General features: G+C 38.2%; 1 protein-coding gene across 2 annotated transcripts in view; it reads right to left on the bottom strand.

Moving 5' to 3' along the window:
* Positions 1–12,477, bottom strand: part of gga1 (golgi-associated, gamma adaptin ear containing, ARF binding protein 1) — a 48,345-nt gene that overhangs the window by 25,331 nt on the left and 10,537 nt on the right. For both annotated transcript variants that reach the window (XM_039765598.1, XM_039765597.1), the window contains exons 8-10: positions 3,882–4,019; positions 2,524–2,605; positions 701–811 (exon numbers count right to left, since the gene is read on the bottom strand). In XM_039765598.1, coding sequence (XP_039621532.1) covers positions 701–811; positions 2,524–2,605; positions 3,882–4,019 — 331 coding nt within the window. The remainder of the gene's footprint in view (positions 1–700; positions 812–2,523; positions 2,606–3,881; positions 4,020–12,477) is intronic.

The following is a 12,477-nucleotide window of genomic DNA, read 5'->3' on the forward strand; positions in this document are numbered from 1 at the left end:
AGAGAATAATCAGAAACATACAAGATACAAGCAGTTGTATATAGGACGTTGAAATACAGTTTGGACTGCTCATGTCAAAGTGTAGTCCTAAAATCCATTGAGATGTCAAAGCGGAACCTGAAACGAGATATTCAGGCTTAAAAATAAAATTAATTACAACTAGGCAGGCAGTGTGATGTAGTAGGTAAAACAATGATCTTTAAACCACATGCCTTATAAAAGGGAAATATACAAAATTAAGGTTGCTTATTGGATTAATTGATAACTATAAAAAGTCTGTTTTTTGCAACGCATTATATGACCTTGTACTGAGGCCAAGGGAACAATTTGCTCTCTCACAGAAATTAAACAGGTTTCCATATTTTTGTTATTGGTTGACACATTTGTTTTACCCAATATTAGACTTTACTTGAAAATCCAAAACCATTCTCAATGAAACAACAAGTAATTAAGCCAAAAATCTGACAGTGGACAAGTACTTGTTCACAGCCTTTTAGCGACTGGCAATCATTAACAATCAAGATCTTCAATTTACAACTTAACTGCTATTCCTTACACTGTAAGCACTTTGAAATAAAAAAAAAAAACAATGAACAGAACAACATAAATGTAAAAAAATGGATTATTTGAGTAATTATAGCAACTATAACTACTAATATTGGGAATTTATATAAAAGAATTACATGTAAAGCATGCCTACCTGACATTCTAGGTGTAGTTGAACTTTCTCCATTCACTTCTTCTCCTTTTACTACTTGTTTGTACATATTAATCACTTGTGTTAAGTTGTCATTTGCTTGCAGAATTTCAGCTAATGAAATAAAAAAAAAGAAATATTTTTTTCACAATCTGAAATAATTTAATTTTGACAGTTACCCATATTATCCCAGCCCCTTTCTGCACTACAGATAATAAAACTGTTTAAAAATGACAACCTATTCAAGCAGCCATGAAAATGTAAAAAAAAAAAAAACTGTAGGTTTTGAAAGATATGTTCCCAAGCCAAAAATCACCCAAGGGCAAAGGTGAAAATACAATTTACAAAAAATTACAGAAATTGAACAAACACAATATAAAGAGGAGGATATAATTAAACATAAACAAGAAATGACAATATGCAATGTATATTTTATTTACAAAAGAGGACTATCAGCTGCCTACATATAAAGATGGAAAAAATCTACAATAAAGACTACAGTTAATATTAATCCATCCATCCATCATCCAACCCGCTATATCCTAACTACAGGGTCATGGGAGTATCCAGTTTTGATGTCACTACACTGGTTACCTGTGTCATTCAGAATTTACTTTAAAATACTGCTTATGGTTTACAAAGCCTTAAACAATCTCGCTCCATCTTATATATCGGACACCTTATATTCCAAATTGTAACCTTAGATCCTCAAATGAGTGTCTGCTTAGAATTCCAAGAGCAAAACTTAAAAGAAGTGGTGAGATGTCCTTCTGCTGTTATGCATGTTATAAAATCTGGAATAGCCTGCCAATAGGAATTCACCAGACTAATACAGTGGAGCACTTTAAAAAACTGCTGAAAACACATTACTTTAACATGGCTTTCTCATAACTTCACCTTACTTTAATCCTGATACTCTGTATATTCAATTCATTATAATAACTATTCATGGTGGCTCTAAAATCCATACTAATCCCTACTCCCTCTTCTGTTTCTTTTCCTGGTTTTCTGTGGTGGCGATCTGCACCACCACCACCTAATCAAAGCACCATGATGTTCCTACATTGATGGATTAAAAGCCAGAAGTCTGCATAACCATCATCCTTCCATGAGAACCCTAAATACAAAGATGACTCTTTCATTTATGTTAGGTAGAATGCCCAGAGGGGGCTGGGCGGTCTTATGGTCTGGAACCCCTGCAGATTTTATTTTTTCTCTCCAGCCGTCTGGAGTATTTTTCTTTGTTTTTTCTGTCCTCCCTGGCCATCGGACCTTACTCTTATTCTATGTTAATTAGTGTTGTCTTATTTTAATTCTTACTTTGTCTTTTATTTATCTTTTCTTCATCATATAAAACACTTTGAGCTACATTATTTGTATGAAAATGTGCTATATAAATAAATGTTGTTGTTGTTGCTGGAACCAAACCCAGCCAACACAGGGCACAAGGCAGGAAACAAACCCCGGGTAGGGTGCCAGTCCTCTGCAGGTTAATATTAATAAGGTAGTCATATTCAAATATAAGTAATTTTGTTTTAATTTTTTCTGGATCAATGACAAAAAACAAATCTGTATTTTAGATGTACAGTCATTCCTTTGCAACCTTTGCTTCAGTATTTAATAAAGTTAACTATATATGTTCAGATCACAGTATTAATAATACTACATGTCTACAAGGATTCTTTTTTGATTAAAACTTTGTATTTTGCTTATTTAAATGTGTAATCCGACAAATATCAACCTCCAAGCACACATTCAAAGAGAGCTCATTAATTAAATTTCCTCATGTTAAACCAACACATTTTTTAAAGCTGCAATGCCCATACCTAAAGCTTCATCATTGTCTTCAGTATCACTGGCTAAACGAAACAGAGTAGGCCTCATCTTATCACAACGTTGATACAGCTCCTGTAAATTAATAACAAAATAGGTCACATTAAAAAAAAGTTCATAGTTCTTTGCCTATAAGACCAAGTCACCATAGGTCTGAAATGATGCTTTTTCAACTATCTAGCACAGAATAAGCATTTCCAAAATGCTCAAAACACAAATAGCACATATCATTTGAATACATTAATTTATTAAAACCAACCAAAGATAATTCTAAAGAAAGCATGGACAAAACAACAACAATAAATGTTTTATTGTCACAAACATGAAAAAAAATCTTAAATAAAATTTGTTTTGATCATACGTTTTGGATGATGACAGAACTTCATGGCTTATTAATGGTATGACACACATACTACTGTAAAATATCAATTAAAATATTAAAAAGTATTTACTAGATTGGTGGAAATTATGTGATGGTGCTGATCTAAACATGTAAAGTGATTCTGCAGAAGCTGACTAGTGTATGTTAGGGTATATATTTCCTCATCCAGAATATTTTCAATACTAATAAAGCATGTACTGTACATATAAGTATATTCCTTATTTTTTGAAACAATGACGACAAATTTGTTGAGTTTGCATATTGAAAATTAAGTGGTGTTTATTACAGACTGAGTTTAAAACAGAATTGCATCTTTTATTTCAAATTTGCTTTAACATTTTAGAAAGTACATTTTTTTCCTTCCATTTCTTGTGAACACTATAGTGTTTGAACAATCTGATTTATTAATAATCCAAATTTACAAAATAGTCTTTGATTTTAAATCATTTACATATGCTAATTACAACAAATCTCAGACCCAGTAATTTCAGAAGAGGAAGTGAAGATTTTGTTGAATTGCTGTTCAGCAAGTCTATATTGCAGCCATTTTCAGAGGACAATTGTTTATAGGGGTTTTTGACCTTAGTCTGGGTTTTTAGCAAATGTAGGGCTTGTTGGACTGGATTTAAATCCACAGGAAGAATTGGCTATTCAAAGATCAACTAAGCCTTCATCCCCACAACCTCCTTTGATCTGTACAGTGTTATTGGGCCACTGCTTTGATACATGATCAAACACCAATAGACTCTGGGGGTACTTTTTTCTTATACATAGACAGAAAAGATGTTTCTGTAGACTTCTAAAATAAATTTACTTCCAACTCTTTCTTTAACTTTTAGAACAGCATCATCAAACTTGCAGAACATAACATCACATTTTATTTAATACTTTCTTTAAGGTTTTAAAATACCAGATTTTGCATTCCTTGTTGTTAAAAACTGAATGTTGTTGTTTACATTATATTCATACCTTTATGACTTCTTCATTGCTCTCTGTTGAAGTCTCCTTATTGTAATTGTTTAACATTTCAGTTAATATCTTAACATTATTATTAACCTCCTTGATAGCAGCAACACGCTTTGATATCTTTTCCATTCTTTTCTGATCCTAAAAAGAGAAAATATACACTTAAAAAACAAACACTTCATTTGAAGTTCCTGAAAAAGTCACACTGAATTCATATCGGAGTGTAGATCATATGTACCTGGAACACCACTAAACTTAACATTTTGCTGAACTACTATTCTTTATCTAGCAAAAAACAACTGAAATGTTGCCAAATCTTAATACTGTTAAATTTTATTTAATACAGTAATTACTCCTAAACTTTCTTTTCCAATAAATAGCAGAATGGTGCAAGTTTGTCACCACAAAGAAGGAAAATCAAAAATCATACCCTTTACATCATACATATATGCAGTATTTTTGTTCAACTTTCAGCCAATGATAGTTCAGAAGTGCGTCAAGAAACACTACCATGACTACTTTACACCTACGACAATAGGTCTTTATAATGCCTCACTGTAACTGTTATTTTTATCTTTAGCCAAGTTTTTCTTTTTTCCCCCATTTAGACATTCTAATTCGCTGTATATTGGGTTTGGGCGTTTGTTATATATATGTCACACACATGCAACTAGGAGTGAGCTGAGTGGACCAAGTGGAGATAATTACCGCAGGGGTCAGGGGGTGGCAAGGTGCACTAAAACTACCTCTTATTTCTACAGGCCAAAAATGGGAAAACCTACCTGATTCAACAACACTTCCAGTTCCGGACCATAGACTGAAGTCACTTCCGGTTCCGCCCCCAGACTGACGTCACTTCCGGCTCCGGCCAGATGACACCACTTCCACCTTTCGGCTTATAAAGCCGCCATCTTTCCTCCACCAGTTAGTTCAGTGGAGAACTCAAAAAGGTGCACATGAGTGCTGTAACAAAACCCTTTTGCAGCCAGGGACAATATATAGGTGGGTGCCCCACATCTTTTTGTGTGTGTGAAGGCTATTCATTTTACAGTGGTGTAGTCGACAGGATGATGGCCTCCATATGGAACCGGAAGTCAGACCAGAAAAAAGCCTTGACACACCCTTGAAATCACCAAGCCAAGAAGCGTCAGGTAGAAGAGTACCATTCCTGCGTCTCTGAGCAAGGGCCGGTCGGTGCATATAGGAGGAAGATGGAGTGGGTTCCGACCCAGAAACCTGTGAAGGGAACCTGGGCTAGTGGACAAGGGACCTACAGAAGAGAGCCAGGTTCAGAAGGGAACACATTGGGGACTTGTTTTGGGCTCTTGAGTAAGGGGACTGCTCAATTATGTTCCACAAAGGTAAAAACCTTTGATAAAGGTGGGAGTGCCTCAGGCTGGCAGGTGAAAAATGTATTGGACTGGGAATTCGACCCAAATGAGTCCATTAAGAGCAGGCATACACGCTTTGGGTGAAAGTCTGGAATTGGCTGAGGCCAAATCAAAGGAATGCCCGACATGTAGTAGAGCAGGTAGCCTGTGCCTTGCTCATAAACGTCCTCCCTATGGAGATCGCCCAGCTAGCCTGGGGACAGATGTGCAAAAATATGGTCTCTTTAATCAGGATCATAGATCATCCGAGAGCGGAAACCTACTTGGGGGACCCAGAACAGAACCCTTGTGGACTCTGACGAATTTGCGTCCCTGCCTCGAAATCCCAGTCTCACATTGCTAGCTAGTTTTGGAAAAACCTGGTGCACAGCAGCGGGCTCCGTGAGGAGATATGGGGGTCTGCGGAGAGACAAGGAGGAGGGCACAGTGTGCTTTTACTAACCCTCTGGCCATTTTACATATAGGAGAAGCGATAGTTAATGGTCACAAGGTTACCTGTTTATTTGACTCTGGCAATAACATTTCCATCGCTGCTCACCATCTAGTGTTGTTGTGACAATGCCTTAAATTTAAGACCCATCTAACCTGCGTTCATGGGGATGTCCGCCAACTGCTACATCTGCTAGAACGGAGTTTTAACAAAAATGGTGGTGGCGGTCCTCGAGGATCCTCCCTTCCCCGTGATCTTAGGTAGAGACTGGGCCGACAAAAACCGCGGTACAACACTCGCTGATCCCCCAAAAAACACTAGGTCTTGTCATGTACGCCGACACTGCACCTTCCGCTACCTCCACACCATGTTCACAGCTGGAGGAGGGTCTGACTTTGATCGCGGACAGTGACATAGAAACGGCCGAGCCGTCGCAGTGTGACACGTTATCTTCAAGCACTGCGCTGGCTCGGGTCAAAACTGATCCTCTCAGCCATGTGCAGTTTCAATTTAGGCAGACCCCAGCTTCATTTAAAAGGGAGCATTGGAACAATGACTCCCTTAAAATTGCAAAAAATGCAGTGGTCTTAATAGATGGATAACACATAGTAAATCCCATGTCTCAAGGTCCCCACTTCGTGTTAAATTTTTTTTGTGTTAAACCTTTTATATCGGGTGGCAAACCATGAGGGAGACCTGCTGTTAGTTCCAAGGACTTACCGGTGACAAGTCTGTGAACTGGCTCATACCCATTTCCTGGGAGCCCACCTTGGCCTCGTAAAAGCTTTAGAGCGGATCAAGCTCCTATTTTTTTGGCCTGGGATTAATGAGGAGGTCCGCCGCTTTTGCATGTCCTGCCCGGAATGTAAATTGCAGCAGATTCCTAGGATGGACCGTGCTCCTTTAATCCCTTTACCCTTAGTAGATGTCCCCTTTGAGCGAATTGGGGCTGACCTGGTGGGACCCCTAGAACCCTCAGCCAGAGGTCATAAATACATAATGGTCCTGGTTGATTACCTCACACTCCAAATTACTGGCACATTGGCAAGGCCTATATGAAGTTAAGGAGAGGAAGGGTCTGGTCGATTATTTGGTTATCCAACTTAATCGTTGACCAGATTTATCATATCAATTTGCTGAAACCGTGGAAGGAAAGGGATGCCGATCCTTTCTCCGGACAGCCCTGCTCCCTCTTTGCTCATAAACTGAATCTTAACTTCCGTGATAATTCTATCCTGTCTGTTCCAGAGGTAATGCACGAAAAGCTCGGACGAACTTCCCTGGTTGTGCATGACATCGTGACGAAACCCGAGGTTATAGTCAGAGAACACCCATATCGGATTCCCAAAGAAAAAAATGCAGAAGTGGAGTTGGAGATCAAACAAATGCTGGATCTAGGTGTAATAGAGGAGAGTTATAGTCCCTGGTCCAGTCCCATCGTGTTGGTCAAAAAGCCAGACAGATGTTGGAGGTTTAGCAATGACTTCCGTCGGCTTAACCAAGTCTCCCAATTCGATGCCTATCAAATGCCAAGAGTGGACGACCTCTTCGAGCGGCTAGGAAATGCCAAATTTATGACTACTCTTGATATGACAAAGGGATACTTGCAGGTTCCTTTAACGGACTCCGCAAAGGAAAAGACAGCGTTCAGCACCCCTAGCGGACATTGGCAGTATTGTGTACTCCTATTCGGATTACATGGTGCTCCCGCTACCTTCTAACGTCTGGTGGACAAAGTGCTCCGACCCCATAGTTTGTATAGTGCTGCCTACTTGGATGACGTTGTCATCTATTCCAGCACCTGGGAGGAACACCTACAACAGGTTGAGGCTGTATTAATCTTCGTCTTCGTATTAATCCAAAGAAATGTTATTTTGGATTGGTGAAAGCCAAATATTTAGGTTACCTAGTGGGCTGGAATATAGTTAAAACACAATGTTCCAAAATAGATGCCATAGTGAATTGGCCCCATCCGATAACCAAGAGGAAGGTACAGGCATTTCTCGAGCTACTATTGCTGGTTTCTACCCCGGTTTTCTGAGAGAGCCATGCCCTTAACAAATCTTACAAGGAAGGGGAAACCTAATCACGTGGTATGGATTGATGTTACAGATGCTGCATTTTGTGACCTTAAGCAGGCCCTTATGTCAGCTCCTATTTTGAAAGCACCTGATTTTTCTTTTCTTTTCATTCTCCAGACGGACGCTTCAGACACAGATCTTGGTACCGTGCTGAGCCAGAGCGTCGATGGAGTAGAACACCCTGCAATGTACCTGAGCCGGAAACTGTTGGACTGGGAGACCAGGTATGCAGAAGTGGAGCGGGAAGCTTTGGCGATTAAATGGGCGATTACTCAGCTGAGGTACTACCTCTTGGAACGTGAGTTCACCCTGGTGACTGACCATGCACCGTTACAGTGGACGGTGTTACACAGGGATTTGAATCCGCGAGTCACAAGGTGGTTTTTAGACCTACAGCCTTACAAGTTTTCAGTTATTTATTGTAGTGGTGTACTGCAGGCCAATGGTGATGCCCTTTCCCAAAGCCACAACCTCACGACCAGGTACGCACAACCCAATGAATCTGTGCCCTTGCGTGGGGCCGTCACACATGTGCAACTAGGAGTGAGCCGAGTGGACCAAGTGGAGGTGATCAGTCAGGTCAGGGGGTGGCGGGGTGCACTAAACCTACCTCTGTTATCTCTACAAATATTTAATAGGGTTCTGTAAAAAGCTAAATTTTCCCCTGACAACAAATAAAGTTCTATCGAATTTACTCAAGTTTAATTGCAATTGTAACATTAAAATATAACACAAAATTACATGACATTTTTGAACACTAATAACAGTTTCTTAAAAGTCCACTATGTAGAGTAAACTTATTCTGCAATCAAACATGGCATCGGCAAACAATTACAGCAGAATTCAAAGGCATTATCACTGGTACACCATTATAAAACATCTATACCAAGGTTCACCATAAGAAATCAGGAGGAGAACGGACCGGCGAGTTCTGAAAAATTTTAATTTTAAAAAGCAATATGAAAATGTAATAGGATCATCTCAATTGTGGGTCAAACAACACAAAAATAATACACATTCATGCTTAATATAAAAGCTGAAACCAAAGGGACCTTCTTAATATTGGTAGGTAGATCATTAAGATTTGAGGACCCAATAGATAAAATGGGGTGGTGGTAATTTAAACAGCATAAAATGTTACTAAAACTTAGGTAGAAGACAGTGTAATGATTTAATAACTGGAGTTGCACAAGCATTCCACTTAGTTCTTGTTACAATCCTACCTAGAATTAAGTATAGTAAGCAAACAATCTGAAAAGCCTGAAAGTAAAGCATTACAGTTATCAATTTGGCTTGATACAAATTAAATTTCAAAGATTCTGCAAATTAAGAACAGATCTGAGTTTCACAAGATCTCCAAGATTGGGAAGACAAGTTTTAGTGCTGAAATGCCCTGACTAAAAGTTGAATCCATATGAAAGATTAATTACTTAATTGCAGATCGGAACTTTTGTCTTCAGCAAATAAAAATGGACCTTGAAGTTCCTCTAAATTCTCAAGATTCCTGTAACAGATGTCTATACTCAATAATATCAAAAGCTTTGGTTTAATTTCTCTTTCCGCACTGGAGGAAAAAAAATGTCACTTACAACATGTAAGTATATGTACAACAGGGGAAAGAGTAAGACTGAAAGTTCATATAGAAATTGTGTTGTTTTAAGATAAGATTAGCACAATGGTGGCACTGCTACTTCACAATAATGAGACTAAGCTTTTGTTCTGTGTGTTCCCTGCTTGGAGTTTTTATGCCCCAACCTCAGCTCACCCCCCATGTCCACAGGAGAGTTCCTACCACAGTCAAAAATGAATGCAGATGAGGTTGACTAGTGTTGCTAAAGAGGCACTAGTGTGTTTGCATGTGAGTGTATGTGTGCTGCCTTGTGCCTGATGCTTGCTGGGACAGACTTCACTTGCTCCACAACTCTCTTCTCCAGTGCAGGTTTAAGAAAATGGTTAGATAATTAGAATTTTCCCTAAAACTTTATAATGAAAATGCATATTTGTTTTTGCTCCATGTTTCCTAAGAGTTTTAAATTTAAACTAAGTACAAGGCATACTGTAGAGGTCAGATGTATTCATTATGAACTACAAGTAAGTTCTTCAATAATTTATTTGTTGTAATTGCAACTAAAAGGTTTCTAATATTTCCCTCATTTAATCCATAGTAGTATTCAGAACGTGAACAAATATAAAGAGCTGTCTTATACTGCTAAACAGTTTCAGTCTGTGCACACCAGTAAACAGGCAACTTTGTTCAAAGATGCATCTTCAGACAAAAAAGAAATAAAGACCATTACCAATACCACTATGTGAATTTCCAGCAAGTATTCAAGCCACACCTTAAAGGATGTATAAAGCAGCTCAGCAGAGGCCGTTCTGCAAGATCTTTCTGTAAAAACTGTCTAATTATTTTATATCACACTTATCCAGGGTCACAGTGAGCCACTGTCTCTGTTACATGCTTCTGTAAAACAAATCAAAGTACTCGGAGACCCGGACACTATGACTAATGAATAGTGTGGCAGCTTCACTAAAGTCCTAAAACCTAGAGCTAACATAACAGTGGTCTTCAGGTATTTGCGGTCCCATTTTCAGAGTCTTTTTAAAGTTATGTGTGTCAGCTCAATATAAGCCACATGGCTGCCCTGTCGACCACCACTACGTGTTTTGTTTCTTATTATTTTTATTTATAGCATTAACAAAACGCGTTTTTATGGCCAAAGAAAGTTTTACCTTATTGGTACTGGGGGAAAAACTTGGACTTCTCACAAATGCGAATATCATGACCGTTGGAGTACAAGGAGTAGTCTAATCATTACTTCCCTATGCTTCTCAAACAACTAGTGCTAAAAGAATGCTTTAACTTTCAACTGCTACTGGAGTCTGCTGTGCAAACTTTGTTTTGTTAGTTTAAAAAGGCAGAATTACCACTTTCGAGAATATGGGAAAAGGCTGTTTTTTCCCCATATTGTTTTTTCTCTGTTAGTTTTTTTTTTTTTTAAGGCTCATAGAATAAACGCACATATCTCTAACTAATGCTAACAAAAATTGCAGGTACACCTCCAGACCGAGGATTCAGTACAGATCCATTCAAACCACATAGGCTACATCTTATACAGTCTAACACTGACAGCAAAATAAAGCAAGCTATGCTTTGCTTGCCAACTACAAACATTCTAGGATGCCTTGGGATCTGTCTCTTAAAATCGTGTAAATATATTATTATTATTTCATTATATTTTGTTTTTTTAAAATCAGAAATATTGTGTGCCTTTCTGAAAAAGCAAGTTTGTATTTAAGACTTTATCCAATACAGTACCTGCAGTACAAATACAAATTTGTGATCCACTCAGAAAAGAATAAAAAGCAGCCATCAAGTTATCTTCAGTAGACTCCTACATCGCCAACCAAATTTTTATTGTTCTCATGGTTAAGACAGTGCTAGGTGCATACAACAGTTTTCAGATAATTTTCTCTGAACATAAGGTAAAAATCAATCAATATAAAAAGTTCAAACTTAATGATCTTAATAACACAATTGTAAATAAATGTAGTCATCCCTTTCTGGTCTGGGATGATCCACAAGTTGTGCTCCTGATTTATACAGAGAAATACCAATAAAACCAAGCAAGTTTTCTTTTTCCTTCCAATATTATCCTCATGAAAATTAACACTTTTGTTATAACATTCCAAAAGCTTTTCTATGAGACTCAAGTAAAACATTTTGTCTTGTTGTGCAACCAATTTTCTATGTACGCTCTGCTGCTGTAGCCCTTTGCACTGGTGAACAGATGGTAGTTGCACTGAGCCACAACTGAAGAACAAGGTGTATGTGAAACATATTTGAATCCACACTTTGTCAAACAGCCTTTGCAACCTGTGCAGTGTGGGCTTCTTCTTGAACTAGAATGGGGGGGATGGGGGTCACTGATGTTTTTCCTTTCCACTTTTCCCTGATTGACTAGAAACATCAAAGCAAATCAGCAAAACTCTGACTGGCTACTTGGGCCTTTTAAAGCACATAATCAATAGAGACGTTGCCCTCAACACCATAAAAATTATACATTAGATCTTGCCCACTTGGACATTGAATTTTTTTGGTGTTGGACAATCACAATGCTTCCATTCTATCAAAATGCTGTTTTGATCCTGGGTCATAGAGATATATTCAAGCTTCAACTGGTATGAAATACCAAATGAAGGTCTCTCGTTCTAAATTCATAAGCTCAATTTGCTTTGGAGGATTGGATGTGGACATGCTTAATTTCAGGAGTTAATATTCTAGAGACTCAATAAGTACAGACCTTGCACATGCTTAAATGATCATAGATTTCATTAAAATAGACTCAGCTGACTAATGACTAATCCCTATACTGTTTGATACCTAACACACCATTACTATTTAATTCTTCATTACAATACACTCAACAGTGGCCATATTTTTTTTCTGGCATCAAGGTGAAAACCATCCAAACCATTACTCATCTTTAAGAGAGGTCCTGCTACTCTGCAGCTCATCCCTTGACTTTGGCTTATGAAAGGGGCTGGTCCTAATACACTTTGCCTAGACCAGAATGAATGTCCAGAGGTGTACTGTTCTCTAGTGTTACATAGTCAATTGCAGTACAATATTCAATTTTGCAGCTTTTGGCATTCATATTTATGGTGCTTGATCAAGAAACATACACTAAAAACCA

The sequence above is a fragment of the Polypterus senegalus genome, chromosome 10 (assembly GCF_016835505.1).
Source record: "Polypterus senegalus isolate Bchr_013 chromosome 10, ASM1683550v1, whole genome shotgun sequence".
In the NCBI taxonomy this organism is placed as follows: domain Eukaryota; kingdom Metazoa; phylum Chordata; class Cladistia; order Polypteriformes; family Polypteridae; genus Polypterus; species Polypterus senegalus.